Source organism: Mustela erminea, chromosome 13 (genome assembly GCF_009829155.1).
Source record: "Mustela erminea isolate mMusErm1 chromosome 13, mMusErm1.Pri, whole genome shotgun sequence".
Classification (NCBI taxonomy): domain Eukaryota; kingdom Metazoa; phylum Chordata; class Mammalia; order Carnivora; family Mustelidae; genus Mustela; species Mustela erminea.
In genome coordinates, this window is record NC_045626.1 from 195111 (window position 1) to 220061 (window position 24951).

Genomic DNA, 24951 nt, shown 5'->3' on the forward strand with positions numbered 1-24951 from the left:
CTCACGTCGGCACGCACGCAGCGTCCGGCACGCGTCCACGCCCGGAAGGACCGCAGCGCGGGACGCTCTAGTCGGCAGAGGTGCGAGCGGCCGGGGCTGGGGGGCCGGGAGGGCGGTGGGGCGGGGAGGGAGGGGGCGGGAGCCGAGCGGGGCAGCCCCCCCGGGTTCTCCGCGCCGGGGCTGGGGTCCGCGGGGCGTCCGCGAGGTCCCGGCGCCCTTCCAGGGGTCGAGCGCGGGGGTCCAGGCGGGGAGCGGGGTCCCGGCCGCCCGCCGTGGGGCCGAGGCCCTCTACCCCGTGCGCGGCAGCCGCGGGAAGGAGCGCGTGCGCGCAGTTCTCGCAGGCCCCGCACCCGCGCCGCGATGTCGTACATGCTCCCGCACCTGCACAACGGCTGGCAGGTGGACCAGGCCATCCTGTCGGAGGAGGACCGCGTGGTGGTCATCCGCTTCGGGCACGACTGGGACCCCACCTGCATGAAGATGGACGAGGTGCTCTACAGCATCGCCGAGAAGGTAGCGCGGCGCCCCGGGGTCGGCCTGGGACCCGCGCGCGGCCGGCCCCCCATCCCCCACCCCCCACCCCCCACGGCCCCCGCTTGGCCCGCTGGCGCGGGGCTTGGAGGTGCGGTGGTCTCGTTCGCGCCCCAACTTCGGGCGCGGTCGGCAGAGGGAGGAGGAGGTTCCCGGACGCGTTCTTACCCTGCGGCCCCGGGGGTGTCCGCGCGAGCTTGCGTCTGTCCCGGGAGAAGCTTCGTGGTTCCCCGGTGTCGACGCGGTTGGCGCTTCCTCGCCTCAGGGTCGCGGACAGGACACACTTGGGGGGGACTAGTGAGCCGGGGAGCTTCGCGGACGGGGACGGTGCGTCCCTGGGGCCTCGTTTCCTGGCGTGCGAGCCCCCCGCCCTGCCGGAGCGCGCCCCCTGCCCCCTGCCCCCGGCCCCCGGCCCTTCCGTCCGCCCCGCGCTCTGCACGGCGCCTGGCTGCTGTCTCGGAGCGAGCGCGCTGCGGGCGGCGGCGGGAGAGGAGAGAATCGGCTCCGGCTCGTGCGTGGTGGCGACGGGGCCGGGGCGGGCCCGTTCTGTAACCGGGGCTGCGCGCTTCTCTGTAGCTTCTTCATGGTGGTTTGGAGGTAACCTGTGTTTGGATTTTTGCAACTGTAGCAACAGGACAGAGAGCCAGTGTTAGGCTGTTACGATATTCCAGAAATAATTGAGAGGCCACTCGGAGGAAGAGTGAAAGCCGTGGGAACATTGAAGCCGTGTTCTCTCTCAGGGTAAGGGGCAGAGGAACGCATGGAAGAGTGTGTCTTGCGTTGAGGACAGGAAAACTGACCTTCTGGGACATCTGGCGGGCTCAGTCCGTAGAGTGTGAGATCCTTGCCGTCCTGCATCCAAGCCCCACATTGGGTTAGTTTACTTGAAAACAAACAACTGACCTTCCGCTGCTGATTTTTACTCTCTCTTACTGGGTAGGAGAGGCAGACTGCGGCAGGGGTGGTGGCACGGGGACACTGGAGACCGATCTGTGTCAGTCATCATGAGCGTCCCTTGGAATACTTGCTGAAGTGCGTCTCCGAGGTTCCCGTTCTGCTGGTCTGGGGTGAGGTCCAGAAACAGCCCTTTTCAGAAGCCGTCCTGGCAGTTCTTAAGGGACTTTGGAAACCCTCAGCGGCGGTCAGGATCAGAGTAGGTGCGCTGTGGCTGCCCGCCTCTCCCTTCCTCCTCCAGCAGCTTGAGAGCGGGCCCAGTTTCCTGACATGGGGCTCCTCCCAGCTGGGGCCCGGAGTCATCCGTGGGATGCCAGGACATCTCTCTTATGCCTTTGCTTAGGTTGTGGTGGTCAAGGGCAGACACAGCCGAGGTCCGTGCTGCCTGGGAGCACCTCTCTGAGGAGCACGTGGCTGCTCCGCTGACTCTGCAGCAGCTCGGCTGTGTGTTCTGAGTCCTGCGTTGCAGCTGGTGGTGTGCACACCAGGCAGTGACCGGCTCCTGCTGCCCTCCGCACAAGGTCAGGATACTTAGAGATGGCGGGGTCGTTTTCATATCTGAGCAAAACCAGCAAAATGCTCTTAGCTAGAAGACAGATTTTGTGTGTTAATGTAAGCTTTTAGGGCCTTCCAGTCTTTTCTCATTCCTTCCTGTTGGTTATAGACTGAATCCCTGTATCAGTAGATGCCCTCTTTTTTTGGTATTGAACCCATTGATAATAGCTTAACTGGGCTCACTTTGAGTGTTTTTCTTTTTTTTTTAAGATTTTTCTTTTTTGCCCAAAAACTTGGATTTCTATTTATATTAATGAAGTTTTAGTAAAATATTACATAGTACAGTTATTAAAAATGCAGACTTGAAATGTGTCCCAAGATTATTGCTTAATTTTTTTCTTAGGATAAAGGCAGAATACGAGTTTATGATTCTGGAAGCCCTTTTTGAGGAAGCTCAAGGGGAATTTTTGAAATTTAAGGTTTTAGTACAAAGAACAACTTAACTCTCCATTTAAAAATCTCCCTCTGGGGGCGCCTGGGTGGCTCAGTGGGTTAAGCCTCTGCCTTCGGCTGGGGTCATGATCTCAGGGTCCTGGGATCGAGCCCTGCATCAGGATCTCTGCTCAGGGGAGAGCTTGCTTCCTCCTCCCCCTCTGCCTGCCTTTCTACCTACTTGTGATCTCTCTCTGTGTGTCAAATAAATAAATAAATCTTAAAAATAAAAATCTCCCTCTGCAGAAATGGCAGAGAGTGGGGGATCTTCCTCGTATTGTTACAAGCCTGTTTGGGTACCCCAGCTGTTGTAGAGTGAGTAAAAGTTCCGCTGTTTAGGCTGGACTTGATGCGATTGTTTCTCCTGGAACGTGTTGCGTTGACTTCCCGCCCCCCACCTCGTCCTGGGTTAGTTTTGAGCTGCACTGAAAACACAAGAGATCTGTGTGACGGTTTCACGGACGTCTGGAGTTTGGTAGAGTGAGAATAACAAAGTTTCCTGTTCAGCTGAGTTTTTTTTTTTAAGATTTTATTTACTTATTTATTCGTCAGAGTGCACAAACAGGCAGAGAGAGAAGCAGACTCCTTGCTGAGCAGAGAACCCAATGTGGGACTCGATCCAAGGACCCTGGGATCATGACCCCAGCCAAAGGCAGCAGCTTAACCCACTGAGCCACCCAGGCATCCCTGTTCAGCTGATTTTATGTACAGCCTCAAAGAGAGACTGTTGTGTACCTCTGCTGTCTTGCCACTTTGTACTAACAGTTTGTCACAGCTCATCCCGTGATGGGAAAGAATAGTTGGGACATTTAGATTTTTTCTGTTAAAAAAACTCATACAAATGAGTTTAAAATATGCAAAACCTCAATGGTATCATTGATTCATGATCATACATTCTCATAAAGTTGTAAATAAGACAAATGTATGTATAGAACTTTTAGAAATGATTTAAGGGATCATTCTTAAGCTTTGCATAAAGTAAATTGAACCTTACTGGAAGTTGATGTTCAGTCAAACGAGATATCTTATGAGTCAAAAAAGAAGCGTATGTGTGCTGTGGATTTGCGTGTCTGGGTGTGACAGCCCTTAAGCTGGCAGCAAGCTCTAGGGGCCGTGTGGAGTGCTGGTTAAGAGCAGGGACCAGGCTAGCTCCTGCTACTTACTCCCTGTGTGATCTTAAATAACTTGTGTCTGTGCCTCATTTTACTCGTCTGTAAGAAAGGGACAGTAGTGTCTAAGTAGGGTAGTTGTGAGGATAGAATCACTAGAACACACTTCTGAACACTTTGGTCACACAGCCGGTCACGTATTCAGTAATCATTTGCCGCTCTTACGGCATCATCGTGCGCATCGAAACACTGGCAGGAGTTGCTGTGATGGAGCTACTCAGGCAAATAGTTGGGGAAAATCAAGTTATCATGCAGGTTTTTGCTGGCTTCTACACGAATGACCTAAGCATTGGTTCCTCTGAAATAAAATACAGAGTGGCAATTGGCAGTCTAGAACACGTTTTTCCAGCATTTTACGTGGGTTCTTAGCTGGAGGAGGAGCTCTCTTACAAGGCTGGAAGGGTGGTTGGTCTCCTGTGCGGGCCTTCAGGATCCCTGGTTCGAACGAGTGACTTTCACTTGTGGACACATCCTGTAGAAGGGCTGCTGGGCAGCTTAGTGGCCTGCCGGAGGAGAAGGAGATGTCCGGCAGCAGGGCTGGAAAGGATGTTTACTGTTACAAATGATCAGCAGACTATATACATTAAGAAACAACTTGATAGTAGAAATGAAATTTGTACATAGAGTTCTTGGCTTTCTGAAAAATGCTAGGAACAACCAATTAAAATTATTGCAAATACAGCAGGCAAATATTACTTTAGATCTAGAAGACTTAGGCAAGTCAGTCTGAAGTACCATTTAAGAAGATGACTCCCATGGGTAGAGAGGCAGAGAGCTTTAGAAAGAGGAAATTCTAATGGTCGAGTGAACTTCAGAGCCGTGCGCATGAGAACAGTGCACACTGCTACTTGGACTCCTCAGAGATGGGAAGGTGTTTGCTGTGTCGTGGAGAACGTTAATACTGATATTCCTTTGGAAAGCAGCTTGGCCTTGTTTGAAAAGCCTTAAGAACTCAGTTGTCCAAATTCTTCAGTAGGCAAAGTTTTACGCTCCACAGGACTTTTGGTATCATTTCCAGCAAAACTGGGAGCAGCGACTACGTCTGACGGTAGGAGAGCGTGGTGATGGCTGTCATCTCTGGTTTTGGAACATTTAGACCAGTCACCTGGTCTGGTGGGAGACAGACCTCAGCGTAGTCGTTGTGGGACCCATGGAGTAGGTGTGCCAAGTGGTTTGTCCAGACTCGGAAATGGAGAGTTGGGATTTGAACTGGGAATGTCCTCTTCACCGGATGCAATATTATGTGGCCATTAAAAATGATTTTCTAAGCTTTTTAGATACCGTGGGCATTTGTTGATGACGTAAGCTCTAGAAAGCAGAACGTATGTGATTTCCTCATGAGTGAACATGTGGGTCTGGGGAAAGGGAAACACTTTTCACTGTTAAGACACTCCTACTCTGTTAATTTTGTCATATATTTTTAAGTTACATAACTTGTTAGAAGAACACGGGGCTGGAACACCGGGTTGGCTTAGTCAGAAGAGCACGCGGCTCTCAGTCTTGGGGTCGTGAGTTTGAGTCCCATGTTGGGGGTAGACTTGACTTTAAAAAAAAAAAAAAAATGGGCTGGTCACACGGCAGTGGATTTTCCCTTCCTTTTGTATATTTCCAAAGTGAGCATTTTTTTTTAATATTTTATTTATTTATTTGACAGACAGAGATCACAAGTAGGCAGAGTAGCAGGCAGAGAGAGAGGAGGAAGCAGGCTCCCCGCTGAGCAGAGAGCCTGATGTGCTGCTCGATCCCAGGACCCTGGGATCACGACCTGAGCCGAAAGCAGAGGCTTTAACCCACTGAGCCACCCAGGCGCCCCCAAAGTGAGCATTTTTTAAATGGAGAGAATATCGTAGACACCTAGCTCCTTTTCAGTTTTCTAAAAAACACACAGGGCTGTAGTTAAGCACGGATTCCTTAATGGGTGCGAAATGTTGAGTAGAAATAGTTCGGGCCCGTGTGGAAGGCACCACAGCAGAAGCCACGTGGCCCGTGTTAGGAGCAGCTTGGACAGGCGGAGGCTTTTCCAGAGGAGGGAGACGGCAGGGAGTCAGAGGGTTGGTGGAAGGCCCCCGGGCCCTGCACGGCGATTCCTCGCCAGCCTGTGTCCGGAGGAGGTGGCACCACCCCGGCTCTGAAGGCCGGTCTCTCCGAGCCCAGGGTTACCTAATTAAGCTCACGCTGTCCCAGAACACATTTTTAGTGACAATAATGTGTTCCTTGCATTTCAAAATACGAGTTTCTTGTTAGGAGTTCATGCAGCGAACATGACTCGTGCTTGTGAGTCGGGCTCTGCATCTGAGGGCACGTCGGTAAAGACAGACACGGCTCTGCAGGGCCATCGTGTAGCCCGCACGGGGGGAGAAAAGAACTAAGACCAGGGCACCTCTTGGTTGTCTACTTTTGCTTTGAGAGGGCCTGTGGGCTGGGGAGGGCCGGGGCATTCTCCGGCAGACCCCACTGAGCCCAGAGCCTGCCATGGGGCTCACAGCCTGAGTGAGATCGAGAGTTGGAGGCTCAGCCCAACTGTGCCACCAAGGTGTCCCTGTCCCTTTTACTTCTGACGGAGCTACAGTTTTCTTACTCCTCATGGGAGGCGAGAGGAAATTGGGCCTCTCCTAAAGTCTCACGGTAAAGACCAGCATTTACAGTGTGAAAATTGTCTCATCGAGTTGGTGTCGTTGAATGTCCTCGTACGTAAAATAGATGCGATGTATCTTGATCACTTTTAGGAGGATGTGGTTTCTGGTGTCAGTCTCTGCTCTAACTTGGGAGGTTTGGAGGTTCCAGGAACCAGAACCCATTGGCTAAAGAATCCACGTCAAGCCAGAAAGGGGCCCGGGCAGGGGATGGCTTGGCAGCAGGAGGCAGGTGTGCATCTGTACGTTTGGTTACACCGGAACGTAAACACCGTTCCCTGTAAGTTACGGTGCCTTTGTTTTATAAGTAAAAAGTGACAAAAGGAGGAAATCTCTGCTTAGTGGAATTCAGGTGTAGGCAGCAGGTTAGAAACTCGCAGGGTCTCGTTTGCTGGGACGGCTCTGCAAGGAGCGCTGCTGCCCAGGGGCCGCGGGGACGTGGCGGGAGCCCTCTCGCGCAGAGGCTGTTTGGACCAGGGCCGCACGGTGCACGTCACCGCACAGCCGCCTTCTCTTTCACCCGGAAACGCGGGGATTGGCAGTGGCCGGGGAGGACCTGCCTCTCCACCTGAGACCCTCGGTCACTCCCTCTTTTCACAGCCAGGCTCTCTGCGCGGCCTGTCCGTCCTTCATACCTTGTGCGGGTCTTGCACGGTCACTGATGACCTTCCAGTACCCAGAGTCACAGAACCACAGGCTTCGTCTGACGTGAGCTCTTTGGTCCCTGACCCAGCTCCCTGTCAGGTGGGTCCCTTGACTTGGTTTGTGAGTGTGCCTCTCTGGCCACCCCTTCTGCCCTTGGCCCTCCCGTGGAGCGGCTGGACTGGCCGCTGTTGGATGCAGACGGCAGTGGTGCTCAGAGCATAGCCATGCCAGCGTTCCTTGTAAGTAAGCCCTTCTCCCTAGATGGTCCTCAGTTTTCCCAGGTCCCCGACCCCTCCTTGCTTGGAGACAAACAAGTAAATGATCCGAACTTGGGCCTCGAAGGGCCCTGTCTGCGTTTCCAGGCTCACGTTCTACCTCTAACCCCGCATCCCGGGCGCTGCCGCTGCCCTTGCCTTGTCCTCACCGGCGTCTTCCTCTCGCACACGCCGCCTTTCTAGCCTGGCCCATTCCCCGCCCCCTCAGGGCCTCCTGTCCCCTTTGGGCAGCCTAATTCCTTCGAGACTTGGGTAGGAATCCCATCCAGAGGTTGCGCTCCGGAGCCAGACGGGGTGAGTCTCAGCTTTGCCACTTGCTTCCCATGTAGCTTACAGTCTTTCTGACTCATTTCTTAGGGTCACTCTGTCTTCCTGAGTCTTACTTTCATTGTACGCAGAACATTAATCATGTCTTCATTCGGGGGTTAGAGTTAGAAGTAAGGAGTGAGGAGTCCCTTGTAAGTGAGCTTGACGCACTTTGCTTCTGCTGGAATTCAGAGTGGGGGTTTAGACCAGACAGATCGAGACTTGTATCTTTTTTTTTTTTTAAGATTTTCATTTATTTGACAGACACAGCAAGAGAGGAAACACAAGTGGGGGGAGTGGGAGAGGGGGAAGCAGGCTTCCCGCCGAGCAGGGAGCTCGATGCGGGGCTCGATCCCAGGACCCTGGGATATGACCTGAGCCGAAGGGAGCAGCTTAATGACTGAGCCACCCACGCCCCAAGACTTGTACCTTTAAACAAGTTACTTTTATTAGTTGCCTTCTGATTATGAAATGTCCATTGATGCAAGTCCTTATGCTTTTAGAATTTTTTGCGTACAGCAGTTTGTCGTGGCTCATGGATTTGCCCGGCACCTCATGTGTCCCGAGTGTATTGACAGAGCACAGAGGCAAGAGAACTTTGAAGTTCGCTGACGTTTACGTCGTGACTCGGGAAGTCTGTTGTGTCGCGGGCGGGACTTCAAGTCCACACACGATACCGGGAAGTCAGTGAAGACCAGGCAGTAGCCAAAGTTCCCGTCCTTGGGTACTCGTGTGCTGAGGCTGACAGACCCTGGAAATGCAGTTTGAGGCCTCTGGGAGGGGCAGGGAAGGGGAAGCTTGAGTTTGCAAAGTGGCAAAGCGAGTCCGAGGCACGTAGATGCCAGAGCCGCTTGGAGGAAGAGTTTGGGGACTGTGAAGTGGGCGGCCGTAATAATTTGTAAATTATCGCTAATCTTTTACGATTCTTGGTTTCTGGAGAATTATCAGTAAAGCAAAACAAAACAAAATTTTTTGCATACAATAAAAAGGACAAATTTATGATTTTACTTTTCTCTAAATTACATAATTTATAGCCCTGCCCATCTGATTTTTAGACTAACTGAATATTTACATGGCGATTCCCTAAGTTAATATTTACTCACTGTTACTGGTATCTATTTTGCACATCAGTCAACAAAGCAAGGCATTGAAGGGATAAAAACGGGTCAGGGTTACTGCCTGACGACTTTGTGTGTATTTGTACACGCTGACTGTTTTATAGTCTGAACTTCTATGCTGCAGTTTCTGTTTTGTTTTTATTTATTTATTTGTTTGTTTATTTTTAAAGATTTTATTTATTTATTGGACAGAGAGAGATCACAAGTAGGCAGAGAGGCAGGCAGAGAGAGAGGGAAGCAGGCTCCCTGCTGAGCAGAGAGCCCGATGCGGGACTCGATCCCAGGACCCTGAGATCATGACCTGAGCCGAAGGCAGCGGCTTAACACACTGAGCCACCCAGGCGCCCTCTGTTTTATTTTTAAATAAAATCAGAATACAGTTGATGAGTTAACCCGGAAAGTAAAACTGGGTTCTGGTGACCTGACCAGCACGTTCCCACTGTTGGCACAGGAGACCGGAGTTCCAGGATGGGGCTCGGCCACACGAAGGTGCTGCTTCAGGGCTTTCAGGACACGGTGTGTAGACCGCAGCGCGTGGCAGCGTGAGAGCCCTCGGGCAGAGAGCCAGGGCATGGTGGTGGCCAGGGTCTCTCCCGACCAGCACGGGGGCCGAAAGGAGTCCTTGTGAGATGCCAGCTTTGTTTGGTGTTGGTAGCTTAATTTTCTGTGTTAACTATTGGTTCATAGTTCCCAAAGCAGAGAGAAGGGTTGTAGTGACCCCTCTGCGCCTCTCGCTCGGGTCTAACAGTCCCCCATACCTTTCCGTCTTCCATCAGCTGGCCCTGGACATTTTTTCTGCTGCAGCATTTAAAGCAAATCCCAGATACCGCATCATTTCATCTGCAGATTATATTCAGAATTTTAGAATTAGTTTATATGCATTTCCTGGGGCTGCAGTAACAGAGCCCACAAACTGGGCAGAGAAACGAATAGAAGTCTGTCATCTCACAGTCTGGGGGCCGAGAGTCCCAAGCCAGGGTGTCCGCAGGACTGTGCAGCCTCTGAAACCTTCTCGGGAGACCACCTGGCGCGTCTTCCTGCTCCTGGATGTCTGCCGTCTTTGGGGCCCTTGTCTTGTGGGTGTCTCCCGCTCTAGAAGTCAGCCATAGCCCCTTCTCTGAACGACACCGTCTGGAATGGCCATCTCCTCCTAGCGATGGCATCTGCAAGGACCCTCTGCCCAATAAGGCCCCATTCTAAGCACTGCAGCGTATCTCTTTCTGGGGGGACGTAACCCAGCCCGTAACATACAGGGTTGTCTAGCTTCCCGGAAGGCACCAAGACAGCGCTTGCAAGTGTTTAAAACGTCATGTCCTTTGTTGTAGAGATTACGTTTTAGAAGTTTATGTTTGGAAATAATGAAATATGTACACAGACTTAAGGGTAGCAATGGTCACAGGTGAATAATTGGTATTGATGAAAAAAATCTGAACTATTTTCATGAAAAATCAGAACATAATAGAAAAAGTAAAATAATGACCTGTTTGATAAAGCAGTTATGTAGCTGTAAAAATTGTGTTTGGGGAAAGTGTATAATTTGTATAAGAGACTGTCCATAGTTAAGGCAGGATATAAAATACTGTGGTATGACCACATTTTACTTAAACAGCATAGACACGTGTATGTGTGTAACAGGAAAAGTGGTTAAGAATTTACTAAAAATCTACTTGTAGCAATTAACTCTGGTCGTTGGGATCGGAGGGGATTCTAATTATTTATTTATTTAGTGGTTCTGTTTTATGGACCGTTTTCTGAGTTTTCTAAATCCTCTGATGCACTTGGAATCAGGGAGCAAGTGGAAGGTGTGTGTTGCGCGGCACCACTCACGGTGCTGGGCTCTTAGCCCCGGCGGGTGTGCAGGGCCACGCGGGAGGGGCGACCGGCCGACTCCTCAAGGCCTGTTTTCCCGCCGCTCCCGGCGGTGCGCACGCACTGTCGGGAGAAGCTGGTGTAGGTGGTTGCCAATGGGCCTCCGCTGCAGGGGTGGCGCAACCGGCTCTTCCAGAAGGGGTGCAGCGGGTGGGACCCCGGGGTCGGCGCCTGTGTGTCAGCGTTCCTGCGGAACGGCGTGGGGGAGTTGGTTTGGAAATTGTCCTCTTCCACACAGATTCTTGTGCTTGCTTTTCAGTGTGCTTTTGCAGAGTAAAAAACTGATCATTACTTTATAGGGCTTTTTCAATCTCTTACTTTTAGGTTAAAAATTTCGCAGTAATTTATCTTGTGGATATCACAGAAGTGCCTGACTTCAACAAGATGTACGAGCTGTACGACCCGTGTACTGTCATGTTTTTCTTCAGGTACGTTCTCTTAAAGCTCTCGCCTCAGTTGGATATTGTTGGTCCGGGATTTTGATGTAGTCCAGATGGCGTCACGTCCGATGGTATTTCTGTAATAAGGTTGGGTAACATGACTCAAAAAAAAGTTGTGGAGATTTAATTCGGAAAGAAATCACCATATGGCGTTGTTTCTACTTGTCAAAATTTCAGTGTATCGTTAGTAGAAAGGTTGGTAAACGGCAGTGTTAAGCCGTGGACTTGCTCTGCTCCGGACAGGTGAGGGACGTCTGAGTGGGTTGTATGTATGTGCTGTATGGGCGGGTATTGGCTTCGTATCCCGTGCGACAGGTAGCGCCGTGTGAGTAGCTAAAAGCCTCATGGATGAGCTCAGTGTTCTGTTGCTCCGAGTTTGGGCCGGCTCAGTGGGTTTCCTCTCGGGGCCTCACGAGGCCGCAGTCACGGGCTGGACCTTTTCGGGCCCGTCCGTCGGGGAAGAAGCCACTGGCTCATTGGGTCGTTGGCCGAATCCAGGTCCCTGGTCACGGGCTGGGGCCGTGGACTCCTGGCCGGCTGTGTGCCGGGCCCTGTGTGCTGGGCCGTCCCCGCTGCCTGAGGCCCTTCAGTCAGCACAGCCTGCACCATCTCTGCAGTTTCCTGTTCTGCTTCCCCGAGGCTGTGAACGGAATAGACCCACCAAATAATCCAGGATTATCTCCTTATTTTAAAGTCAGTTGATGAGTAACCGTTGGGGCATCTGCCAGTCTCCGGCATCTGCACCGTCACTGGGGGCTGGTGTCTCATCGCGGACAGGCCCGGGGATGAGGGCAGGAACTTCGCAGGCTTGAGTGTAGGGTTTCCCACCGTCTGCCCTCTGGCTCTAAAGACTCACATCCTTCGGGTGTACAAAAGCAGGTGTGCGTGAGGCTGCGTAGGCCGGTGAGCATGGCTTACCTGTGGCCCCAGCTCGGCCAGCACATCGTGGGACAGCACAGCACACAGGCCGGGCTTCTCAGGGGGACGTGAGGAGGAAGGGGCTGACTCCCCAGCCCTGGGAAGGTCTTTTCGGGAAAGGCATGTGCAGCCAGGCCGTTCCCAGCCGACGGCAGCAGTAGCATTTTGGGGTTCTCCCGCCTCCTTTCTCTGCACCGTCATCCTCTGCAGGCCGAGTGCCCGTCCTGGCGCCCACGAAGACCCAGGAGGCGCGCTGCTCCTCACTGGCGACTGAACGTTCCGCCTGGGCTGCAGCACCAGGTTGTGGGGCCTCTTCCGTGTCCCCGTGCCCTTCTGCGTTGCAGCGTCTTCTGCCGTCTGGAGGGGCCAAGAATTTCTTCTCTTTCAGCAGCTCTAACCCCGCGTGGCCGGTCGTCACCGTCCACAGCAGGGAGAAAGCAGGCGGCTGCTCCAGGGCTCAGCAGCTCCTTAGGTGCACGTCCAGGCGCACCCTGATGACTTCTGCAGGACCGTGTCCCCGAGGAACAGGGGCCCCTCCCTCCCAGCGGTGTGCTCCTTCCTCGGCACCTGCACCGGCCGTGCTCCTCCAGTCCGCGCGTCCACGAACAGGCTCTTCAAGGCGGTCCGCGCCTTTCCTGTCATGCTGCTCGCAGTGTCCCCCACACCCTCAGGGTGCGACTCGTGAGGGCCGTCTTCAGGCCAGCCTCCCGCCGCCGGTGGCCGGCCCGACCAAGGCACGGAGGACGCTGTGGCGGACAGGGGGCCGCAGAGAGGAGGATGGTGGGGCGGATGCGGGGCGCTAGGCTGAAGAGAAGACCAAGTGCCTTCCGCTCTTTCTGCGACGCCGGAATCCAAGACGGGCGCCTCTGCTTGAGTTCATGTTTTCACCAAGTGCGTGTACTGAGTCCCGCCAGGTTTCATGGTCTAGTGCCCGGACGTTAGGTCAGACAAGACAGGGTTCCTGCCGTCCCCGGACTTCGCGGGTTGGCAGCAGCGGAGGAGATGAGCCAAGGCAAGCAGGTGTTTGTGGAGACACGAGTGCCGGGTCGGGCTGGCGGGCAGCCGAAGGACAGCCGGAGGACATTTGGACTGAGCTCGTGCCTTCACGGGGGCGGGCATGCGGGCGCAGATGGTCAGGCCGTGGTGGGGAGACTGTAAGAGGCTGACAGGGAGGGACGGGGTCCAGACCCCCGGATTCCTGGGCCTGAGTGCGGATGTGGAGAGGTACCCTGGAAGTAGATGTTTGCAGCAAAGGAGAAACGTTGCATCTGCCTTTTGGATGCTCCCTGTGGTTGGACAGACGGAGACTTGAGGTGCTGCTCTTCATTCCTGTAAAAGTGAACAAATGAAAACTATCTCCAACAAACTTGGAAAATCAGTGCACCAATGACTACAAGGGTTAATTTCTCTGTGAAGTGTACATATCAATTCATTTTTGAAAGTAGCCTCTTAAAAATAAATTTGTAAAGTATCACCTACTTCCCTAATTATAGAAATGCAGACAGACTAATTTCACAATTAGGACTTTGGATAAAGTGTACGCTAGGGTTGGGGTATTGTGTTTCCTAGGTAAATCGGTACAGCCCTTTGGGAAACTGTCACTTTCCAAGTGACTCACACTGTGTCCTATAGGACGTTTGTCCTGAGGGAGTGTCTAAGCCATGCAGAGGGAGCTTGGGCCATGCATGGTGTGTGCTTTTACTCTAGTGTTCACCTGGTTCTCATCTTCTAAGACGTGGTAGATCCTCCTGACTGGGTATGTTTTTGTCTTAACTGATTTTTTTTAAGATTTTGTTTGCTTATTTGACAGACAGAGATCACAAGTAGGCAGAGAGGCAGGCACAGAGAGAGGAAGAAGCAGGCTCCCCGCGGAGCAGAGAGCCCGATGCCGGGCTCCATCCCAGAACCCTGAGACCATGACCTGAGCCCAAAGCAGAGGCTTGACCCCCTGAGCCACCCAGGCGCCCTTAACTGATGTTTAACAAGAGCTTGTGAGGGTGGGAAACAGAACGCATTTTTTCGTGGAATTCTTAGAAGACTGTTTGTGAACTTTGACCCCGTCTCCTCTTTGCAGGAACAAGCACATCATGATCGACCTGGGTACTGGTAACAACAACAAGATCAACTGGGCCATGGAAGACAAACAGGAAATGATAGACATCATCGAGACTGTGTACCGGGGCGCCCGGAAAGGCCGCGGCCTGGTCGTTTCTCCAAAGGATTACTCCACAAAGTACAGATACTGAGCTCAGCCCAGTCTCTGTGCGCAGAAGTGGCGTGGAGTCGTTTTCATGTGGAAATATTGGAAACTATTTAAAGCCTTAGAGCCAGCGTTTGGAAGAGAATATGAAGATCACAGGGTTGGTTGGAGGGCCCTTGCTGTGGGGCTTGCAGAGCCTCAACTCCACCTGCCTGGCTGTTGTATTTTTTTTTTTTTTTTTTTAAGATTTTGTTTATTTACTTGGCCCAGAGAGAGAGAGCAAGAGATCACAAGTAGGCAGAGAGGCAGGCAGAAAGAGGGGGAAGCAGGCTCCCCGCTGAGCAGAGAGCCCGATGTGGGGCTCGATCCCAGGACCCTGGGATCAAGACCTGAGCCGAAGACAGGCACTTAACCCACTGAGCCACCCTGGCACCCCTGGCCATTGTATTTTTATATTAGCAAATACCTGTAAATATCTAGCCGAAATAAGTAAAGCACTCAGTGATGGGAAGTTGTAATTGCTGTTTCTTACAGATGGGCCATACAGGGGTGCCTGGTGGCTCAGTGGGTTAAAGCCTCTGCCTTTGGCTCAGGTCATGATCTCAGGGTCCTGGGATCGAGCCCCCGCATCGGCCTCTCTGCTTAGCAGGGAGCCTGCTTCCCCCTCTCTCTCTGCCTGCCTCTCTGCCTACACGTGATCTTTGTCAAATAAATAAATAACATCTTTTAAAAACAATTGCCATGCAGGTTACTGATTGTGGCAGTCAGAGTTACTGGACTTCTTTCCCATGGGAGTGGAGTTCAAGTGTGTGTTCTGTAGGACCCTGTGTTTGATGCGTCCTGTTGGGGGCGGGGAGTGGCGTGTGAGCGTCCCAGGGCTAACCTAGCAAAGTAGCCCAGACGGGAGTGACAGCGGACAGGAGCAGGCTTCCAGATCTGAAGGCAAGAACTCTAGATCCAGAGGTGGTCAGGGCTGGGTCCTTTGGGCTGTGCTGGAGAATCTCTCTCCTGCCCCTCTCCCAGACCCTGCTGCTTTCTGGTGATCGTTGCCTGCTTTGGCCTGATGCTTCGCCCCAGTCCTGGCCTTCATCTTCACATGGCCTTCTCCCCGTGTGTGTGTCTGTGTCCACGTTTCCTCTTCTTATAAGGACACTGGTCACTGGAGAGGGCCGTCCTATCTCCAAATAAGGTCACATTGTACTAGGGATTGGAACTCCCGGCATAGGCAGGGTGTGCCTGGGCAGCTCTGTCGATGTGAAGTGTCTGCCTTCGGCTCTGGTTATGATCTCAGTCCTGGGATCGAGCCCCTCATCAGCTCCCTGCTCAGCAGGAGCCTGCTTTTCCCTCTCCCTCTCCCTCTGCCCCTCCCCCTGCTTGCGCTCTCTCTGTCAAATAAATAAAATCTATTTTTAAAACTCCCGACATAGGAATTTATGAGGAGGCAATTTCAACCCACAGCAGAATCCGAAGACTTGAGTTCAGAAAGAATACACTTGGGAGAAAGTGTCCTTTATTCTGGTTATAAAAACAGTGCAATAAAATAATGATTCTAAGGAGTCCTCTTTTTTTTTTTTTTTAAGATATTTATTTATTTATTGAGAGAGAGACAGTGAGAGAGAGCATGAGCAAGGAGAAGGTCAGAGGGAGAAGCAGACTCCCCGTGGAGCTGGGAGCCCGATGCGGGACTCGATCCCGGGACTCCAGGATCATGACCTGAGCCAAAGGCAGTCGTCCAACCAACTGAGCCACCCAGGCATCCCTAGGAGTCCTCCTTTTAAATACGAAGAGTAAGTTGTTCCTCCTTCCTCCGAAGATGGTATCCCACGTACTCAAGCAGGCTGCATCTTCGTGGAAACCGCACTTGCAGCTGGGGGCCTCATCTCAGGCTTGCGCCTCTCCTGCCCCACAGCTCGGCGGTGGGTGGGTGGTCGGGAACTTCGCCCGCACATCTCGTCCATACAGGCTCTGCTGTGACAACTCCCGTTTTCTCTCAGGTGAGGAGGTGGCAGCGTCTGCTGTCCCGTGGGTGTCTCAGAATAGAGCCTGGTGTGCCTCAGTGTGCGAAAGCCCCAGCCGGGTTGACTGTGCTTGAGACACGAGGGCAGACCAGCAAATGCACACGAGGCGTGCTGGAAGTCGATGTAAAACTCCGAAGCAGGCTCACGGCGTTGCTGCAGCCTTGTTTCCCCTCCTGTGAGATAGGGAGTACAGGCCCTGACGGGTGAGGGGCGAGGGGAAAACTCACCGTGACCCCAGGCCCGCACGTGACAGACATTCAGTGTTCCGCTTCTGATGTTTCTCCACGAGAACAGCCGAGGATACCCTGACAAGCTCTGTTTTGTCATTGAGGAAAACCTGCAGATGCCACTGCCCATGCATCGGGGTGCTGCGGCCAGACCCAAAGGGTCTGATTTTGTTTTTTAAGATTTTATTTATTTATTTGACAGAGAGAAATCACAAGTAGGCAGAGAGAGATCACAAGTAGGCACAGAGGCAGGCGGACAGAGAGGGGGAAGCAGGCTCCCCGCTGAGCAGAGAGCCCGATGCGGGGCTCGATCCCAGGACCCTGAGATCACAACCTGAGCTGAAGGCAGAGGCTCAACCCACTGAGCCCCCCAGGCGCCCCTAAAGAGTCTGATTATTGCAAGAGTCAAGGCCACGGAGAAACTGGATCCCTCAGACCCTGCTCAGGGAGAGGAGGACGGGCAACCCTTTGGAAAACGAGATAACTTGCACGTCCGTCAGCTGCAGAGTGGGTAAACAGAACGTGGTCCGTCTGTACAATGGGGTGTGATTTGGTGCCCAGACACGAGGTGCTGATGCACGGTATGCTGAACCTTGAAACCATGAGGGTAAGTGAGAGACTAGGCACCACATCTCGTAGGATTCCCATTTTTATGAAATGCCTGGAATAAGCAATTCATGGAGACCAAGTAAATTAGTGGTTGGGGGAGGGGGACAGAGGGAGGTGATGTTGATGGTGTGGAGTTTCTTCCTAAGATAATGAAAACATTCTAAGCTGGTTATGGTGATGGTGGCACACATCTGTAGATACACCAAAAACCACTGAATTGTGTTAATTGGTTAATTGTGTAGCATGTGAATTACATCTTATTGATAAAGCTTTATTAGCTGCCGAAAAATAAGCAAAGAAAATGACATCCCACATTTGTAAGCTTACCCTGTCGTAGTGCTATAAATGTGTGTGTTTATAAGTTTATGTCTTATTTTGTACCTACTGTCTACCTCAGCCTGAATTAAGTGATTTACAAGCCATTTTCTCAAATCCTTCCAACCCCTGCCGGTAGCTAGCGTGCAGAGAAGGAAAGTAAAGGTTAGGTTGCGCAGAGGCACATCTCATCCAGAGAACGTGGCTTCAAGGCTGGCTCTGTGCTACCGGCCCGCCTCATTGCTGCACACATCGCTTTATTCAAGTGGAAATTAACTAGTGCAGAAGGTGCACCAGTACCCCCGGTTCCCTGAGCACTGAGTGATTTGTTTCTCATCCTCCCCAGGGCAGCTTGCGCAAAGTCCAAGAGCTAGTCTTGGCAGCTTACACAGAGGCAACAAGCCTAGAAGGTACAGCATATATTCAGGGGGGCAGTAAGTAATCAAGTACCCCGAGAAAACGGACACATAGGAGATAGGAAAGACTTTACTGCAGCATTACCGGAAACAGTCAAAACCACACAGCTGTCAGTGACTGAAGCAGAGCTACACACACCAGCGTAGACAACCGTCCTGAAACAGAGCCACTAGGTGTGCAGAGCACCACGGCATGACGGCATCTACTTAGAGCTTGCAGACATTTGAAACAGCTTTGCAACATCGAAATAACCAGAAACCGCGTGTGTTTGCAGTAGATTGCTCTGTGTGGGTCCCTGGGGTAGACTGCCTCTTTCCTGCTGTTGTGAGCAGAGAAGCAAGGCGTTCGGGTCACTTATGGAATCAAAGCTACAACAACCCTAAAAACTGTGCCTGGATTTTAACAAAAACTGGATTTTGGTTCCTCGGGTGGCTCAGTTAAAATGTAGGATATTGAGGCACCTTGGGGGCTCAGTGGGCGAAGCATCTGCCTTCAGCTCAGGTCATGATCCTAGGGTCCAGGGATGGAGCCCCAGGTTGGGCTCCCTGCTCAGAGGGGAGTCTGCTTCTCCCTCTGCCTCTGCCTGCAGCTGCCCCCACTTGTGCGCACTTGCTCGCTCGCTCGCTCTCTCTCTGTGTCAAATAAATTAAAAAGAGGAAAAAAAATGTCCATGACCTCACCACGTTTCTGATCTGAAAGTTGAGGTGCTAGTTGGGAAAGTCTGATATCTTGAAAATCAGAATGGGGAACTTTGGGAGAACTCACTTATATGGTTGCCATTTTGAATAGTTTTTCTACATCATCTTTACTAAAGGCTTTTAAAATACATCTGGTTTTAATATTCTTTTGTGGCATTTTTACATTTATCATCAAAAGCTATACAAGGAACCCTAATGGCGTCTTAATGAGACTTGTACTGTCTTGTACTGTTGGGATGACATCACACTAGTCTCCCCAACCACTGCTGTGACCCCAGCCTCCAACTGCGCTTTGATTGTCTTGGTTAGTAGAGTAGTTAAGCTCTCACACATCTCCATGGACAAAAAGCACCATATAAAGGATTGCAAAATTATTTTGAAACTCTAGCAATTCAACTATTAATTTATTTTTTTTAAATTATGAGTAGCTCCTGGGCCTCAGGACTGAGCAAAATCAGTCTGGTTGCTTGCTGCCTTGTGAAGATAACCAAATGATCATGTAAAAAGTGAAATTACGACTGTGAGTCAACAGCAAAGGGCCAGGAGATCATATACCAAGTAGATCTGACCCAGATGGGGATTCAGGGAGAGAATCTCTGAGGAGATTATTTTCAAGCTGATATCAGATATTAAAAAGCTAAGTGGGTGTAGGGGTAATTGCATTCTAGAAGGGGACCTGCAGGAACAAAGGCCCATGGTGGGAAGGAGGTGGGCTCATCTGAGAACGGTGGTGGCTTAGGTGGAGTGGGCACAGGATGCTTTGCCTTGGAAACCAGGTGTAACATCAGATTTTTATAGATTTTTATTTATTTATTTATTTGATAGACCGAGAGAGATCACAAGTAGGCAGAAGGCAGACAGAGAGAGAGGGGGAAGCAGGCTCCCCGCTGAGCAGAGAGCCCGATGTGGGGCTCGATCCCAGGACCCTGAAATCATGACCTGAGCTGAAGGCAGAGGCTTAAACCACTGAGCCCCCCAGGCACCCCAACATCAGATTTTAGTTCTGAGATCTTTCTGTCCCCTTGGAAGAGCTAAAAGGGGATTGGGAAGAGAGTTGAAAGTCTGTGGTGATAGATCAGGCAAGAGACTGTAAAGAACAGAAGTTAAATGTGAGAATTTAAAACTTCACACAACTGCTTCTAGAGCTGCTGACTGACAGATTTAGGCCTTTATTATTAAACTTGAGGTTTTCATAAGTTCCCTAATTTTGAGGTAAATGAGTTTTAAGTTACAAGTTTATGAATATAGCATTTGATACTGAATTCACAACATTTACTTAAGTATTCTGTGAGTAAATTGCTTGGTGCTAAAAATCATGTTTGTCCAGTTTATGTTTGAATAAGTGTGTTTAAGCACATGTAACTCCATCTACGACTTTCCCCCTTTTCCTTATGGAAGCATTTTTATTTCATTTAAATGTATGTAACATGGAACTGGAAAATACCGATCCTTTAGGAATATGTTAGGGCACCAGATGAGAAAAATATGCAGCCAAGAATATTATATCCAGCTAGACTGTCATTGAAAGTAGAAGGAGAGAGAAAAACTTCCAGGACAAACATAAACTAAAAGAATTTGCGATCACCGGGGTGCCTGGGTGGCTCAGTGGGTTAAGCCGCTGCCTTCGGCTCGGGTCATGATCTCAGGGTCCTGGGATCGAGTCCCACATCGGGCTCTCTGCTCAGCAGGGAGCCTGCTTCCTCCTCTCTCTCTCTCTCTGCCTGCCTCTCTGCTTACTTGTGATCTCTCTCTATCAAATAAATAAATAAAATCTTTTTAAAAAAATAAAAATAAAAATAAATAAAAAAATAAAAGAATTTGCGATCGCCAAACCAGCCCCACAAGAACTACTGAAAGGGGTCCTCTAAGCAAAGAGAGAGCCTAAAAGTAACATAGACCAGAAAGAAACAGAGAGAATACACAGTAACAGGCAATACAGTGTCACTAAATTCATATCTTTCAATAGTTACCCTGAACATAAATCGCCTAAACGCCCCAATCAAAAGACACAGGGTATCTGATTGGATAAAAACCAAGACCCATCGTGGGGCACCTGGGTGGCTCAGTGGATTAAGCCTCTGCCCTCGGCTCAGATCATGATCTCAGGGTCCTGGGATTGAGCCTCGCATTGGGCTCTCTGCTCATCAGGGAGGCTGCTTCCCCTCTCTCTCCTCCTCTCTCTCTGCCTACTTGTGATATCTCTCTCTCTCTCTCTCTCTGTCAAATAAATAAATCTTTAAAAAAAAAAAAGACCCATCGATTTGCTGTCTGCAAGAGACTTGTTTTAGACAGAAAGACACCTCCAGATTGAAAATGAGGGGAATAGAAAGCAATTTATCATGCTAATGGATATCAAAAGAAAGCTAGGGGGCACCTGGGTGGCTCAGTTGTTAAGCTTCTGCCTTTGGCTCAGGTCATGACCCCGGGGTCGTGAGATTGAGCCCTGCATTGGGCTCCCTGCTTGGCGGGAAGCCTGCTTCTCCCTCTCTCACTCCCCCTGCTTCTGTTCCCTCTCTTGCTGTGTCTCTCTCTGTCAAATAAATAAATAAAATCTTTTTTAAAAAAAATAATGAATAAATGGTTCAACCAGGAAATTAAAGAATAATTGAAAAATATCATGGAAACAAATGATAACGAAAACACAATGGTTCAAAATCTGTGGGATGCAGCAAAGGCAGTCCTGAGAGGAAAGTATATAGTGATACAAGCCTTTCTCAAGAAACGGAAAGGTCTCAAATACACAACCTAACCCTACACCTAAAGGAGCTGGAGAAAGAACAGCAAAGAAAGCCAAACCCAGCAGGAGAAGAGAAATAAAGATCAGAGCAGAAATCAATGAAATAGAAACCAAAAGAACAGTATCAACGAAATCAGATCAATAGATCAGTTGATCAACAGATCAACGAAACTAGGAGCTAGTTCTTTGAAAAGAATTATTAAGATTGATAAACCCCTGACCAGACTTATCAAAAAGAAAAGAGAAAGGACTTAAATTAATAAAATCATGAATGAAAGAGATCACAACCAACACCAAAGAAATACAAACAATTACAAGACCATTTTATGAGCAACTATATGCCAACAAATTAATCTGGAAGAAATGGATGCATTCCTAGAAACCTGCAAACTACCAAAACTGAATGAACCAGGAAGGAAGAACTAGAAAACCTGAATGGAGCCATAACCAACAAGAAAATTGAAGCAGTCATCAAAAATCTTCCAAGAAACAAGAGCCCAGGGCCAGATGGCTTCCTGGGGGAATTCTACCAAACATTTAAAGAAGAATTAATACCTATTCTTCTGAAACTGTTCCAAAAAATAGAAATGGAAGGAAAGTTTCCAGACTCATTTTATGAGGCCAGCATTACCTTGATCCCCAAACCAGACAAAGACCCCATCAAAAAGGAAAGTTAGAGACCAATATCCCTGATGTACATGGATACAAAAATTCTCACCAAAATACTAGCCAATAGGATCCAGCAGTACATTAAAAGGATTATTCACCACGACCAAGTGGGATTTATTCCAGGACTGCAAGGTTGGTTGAACATCTGCAAATCAATCAGTGTGATACAATATATCAATAAAAGAAAGAACCAGAACGATCGAATCCTTTCAAGAGATGCAGAAAAAGCATCTGACAAATTACAGTATCATTTCTTAATCAAAACTCTTAACACTGCAGGGAAAGAGGAAACATACCTCAATATCATCGAAGCCATCTATGAAAAAGCCACCGTGAATATCACTGTCAATGGGGAAAAACTGAGAACTTTTTCCCTAAGGTCAGGAACATGGCAGGAATATACACTATCACCACTGCTATTCAACATAGTACTAGAAGTCCTAGCTTCTGCAGTCAGACAACAAAAAGAAATGAAGGCATCCACATGGGCAAAGAAGTCGTCAAACTCTCACTCTTTGCAGATGATACGATACTGTGGAAAACCCAAAAGACTCCACTCCAAATCTGCTAGAACTCATACAGGAATTCAGTAAAGTGGCAGGATTTAAAATCAATGCAGGAAATCAGTTGCATTTCTTTACACCAACAACAAGACAGAAGAAAGAGTAATTAAGGAGTTGATCGGCACCCAAAACTATAAGATAACTAGGAATAAACCTAACCAAAGAGGCAAAGAATCTGTACTCGGAAAACTATAGAGTACTCATGAAAGAAATTGAGGAAGACACAAAGAAATGAAAAACCATTCCATGCTCATGAATTGGAAGAATAAATTTTGTTAAAATATCTAATGTACCTAGAGCAATGTATACATTTAATGCAATGCCTATCAAAATACCATCCATTTTTTCCCACAGAAATGGAACAAATAATCCTAAAATATGTAGGGAACCAAAAATGACCCCGAATAGCCAGACGCATGTTGATAAAGAAAAGCAAAGCTGGGAGCATCACAATTCTGGACTTCAAGCTCTATTACAAAACTGTAATCTAAAGACAGTATGGTACCGGCACAAAAAGAGACACAGATCAATGGAACAGACTAGAGAGCCCAGAAATGGACCCTCAACTAATCTTCAACAAAGCAGGAAAGAGTGTCCAATGGAAAAAATATAGTCTCTTCAACAAATGGTGCTGGGAAGATTGGACAGCCACATGCACAAGAATGAAACTGGACCATTTCCTGATACCACACACAAAAATAGACTCAAATTGGATGCAAGACCTAAATGTGAGAAAGGAATCCATCAAAATCCTTGAGCAGAACACAGGCGGAAATCTCTTCAACCTCAGTCTCAGCAACTTCTTCCTAGAAACATCGCCAAAGGCAAGGGAAGCAAGGGCAAAAATGAGCTATTAGGACTTCATCAAGATCAGAACCTTATGCACAGCAAAGGAAACCGTCCACAAAACCAAAAGACAACTGACAGGATGGAAGAAGATACTTGCAAATGACATATCTAGATAAAGGCTAGTGTCCAAAATCTATAAAGAACTTTTTACTCAACACCCAAAGAACAAATAATCCAATCAAGAAATGGGCAGAGGACATGAACTGACATTTCTACAAAGAAGACATCCAGATGGCCAACAGACACATGAAGAAATGTTCAATGTCACTTGGCGTCAGGGAAATACAAATCAAAACCACAGTGAGAAACCACCTCACACCAGTCAGAATGGCTAAAAATAGCAAGTCAGGAAACGACAGATGCTGGCAAGGATGCAGGAAAAGGGGAACCTCCTACACTGTTGGTGGGAATGCAAGCTGGTGCAGCCACTCTGGAAAACAGCATGGAGGTTCCTCAAAACTTTGAAAATAGGGGTGCCTGGGTGGTTCAGTGGGTTAAGCCTCTGCCTTGCACTTGGATCATGATCTCAGGGTCCTGGGATCGAGCCCCGAGTAGGGCTCTCTGCTGAGCGGGGAGCCTGCTTCCCCCCCTCTCTCTGTCTGTCTCTCTGCCTCCTTGTGATCTCTCTCTCTCTCTCTCAAATAAATAAATAAAATCTTAAAAAAAAAGTTGAAAATAGAGCTACCCCATGACCTAGCAATCGCACTACTGGGTATTTACCCTAAAGATAGAAACATAGTGATCCAAAGGGGCACGTGCACCCAAATGTTCATAGCAGCAATGTCCACAAGAGCCGAACTATGGAAAGAGCCCAGATGTCCATCAACGGATGGATGGATAAAGAAGACGTGGTCTATATACACAATGGAATACTATGCAGCCATCGAGAGAAATGGAATTTTGCCATCTGCGACGACGTGGATGGAACTAGAGCGTATCATGCTTAGCGAAATAAGTCAATCAGAGAAAGACAATTGTCATGATCTCCCTGATACGTGGAATTTAAGCAACAAGGCAGAGGATCACAGGGGAAAATGGAACAGGACGAAGCCAGAGAGGGAGACAGTCCATAAGAGACTCGTAATCTCAGGAAACAAACTGAGGGTTGCTGGGGTGGAGGCAGGTGGGAGGAATAGGGTGCCTGGGTGATGGACAGTGGGGAGGGTACGTGCTGGGGTGAGTGCTGTGAAGTGTGTAAGACTGATGATTCACAGACCTGTACCCTGAAACAAATAATGTACTCTATGTTAATAAATTTAGAAATCTAAAAAATTAAATAAAATTGAAAAAAACTGTTAGGAAGATGTTAAAACAGGAATGATATTATAAAATGCCAAATAACCTCTAAAGGCAGGTGTCTGTGGTTTGAGTAGATAATTGAGATATCAAATGTCAGACTATGAGAGAGGATCAGCTGGGAACTTTGCTTAGAAAGAAGTTAGTGTTTGGGAGAGCGTAAATGTTTCTTTTTCATTTCTTAAGTAGGCTCCACAGCCAATGTGAGGCTTGAACTCGTGACTCTGAGATCAAGACTCGCATACTCTACCAGCTGAGCCAGCTAGGCACCCCTAATGTTTTTATTTTAGTTATTAACTAATAGAAGCTTTCTCCCACCCCCTTTTAAAAAGATTTTCTGTATTTATTTTGAGAAAGAGTGTGAGCAGGGGAAGGGGCTGGAAGAGAGGGAGAGAGAATCTCAAGCAGACCCCTCCTCTGAGTGCAGAGCCCATCTTGGGGCTCCTTGGGGCTCGATCCTGTGTCCTCGAGATCACACCTGAGCTGGACTCAAGAGTCAGACGCTCAA

At 49.4% G+C, this 24951-nt stretch overlaps 2 protein-coding genes across 2 annotated transcripts in view; one reads left to right on the forward strand and one right to left on the reverse strand.

Moving 5' to 3' along the window:
• On the forward strand, positions 1–14330 carry TXNL4A (thioredoxin like 4A). Its single transcript, XM_032310865.1, has 4 exons — positions 1–80; positions 342–513; positions 10812–10915; positions 13920–14330. The coding sequence occupies exons 2-4, from the start codon at positions 361–363 to the stop codon at positions 14089–14091; spliced, it is 429 nt and encodes a 142-aa protein (XP_032166756.1). The 5' UTR covers positions 1–80; positions 342–360; the 3' UTR covers positions 14092–14330.
• The window catches only part of HSBP1L1 (heat shock factor binding protein 1 like 1), a 20588-nt gene continuing 6550 nt past the window's right edge, over positions 10914–24951 (reverse strand). Inside the window, exon 4 of the mRNA XM_032310864.1 lies at positions 10914–13174. Within this exon, the coding sequence (XP_032166755.1) occupies positions 13169–13174 (6 nt within the window). The 3' untranslated portion in view covers positions 10914–13168. The remainder of the gene's footprint in view (positions 13175–24951) is intronic.

Bases quoted from the DNA above. Each gene is read 5' to 3' on its own strand.
- TXNL4A (XM_032310865.1), top strand. From the start codon at position 361: ATGTCGTACATGCTCCCGCACCTGCACAACGGCTGGCAGGTGGACCAG. The intron at 514-10,811 runs GTAGCGCGGCGC...TCTTACTTTTAG, and splicing joins TCTACAGCATCGCCGAGAAG to GTTAAAAATTTCGCAGTAAT. The intron at 10,916-13,919 runs GTACGTTCTCTT...TCCTCTTTGCAG, and splicing joins ACTGTCATGTTTTTCTTCAG to GAACAAGCACATCATGATCG.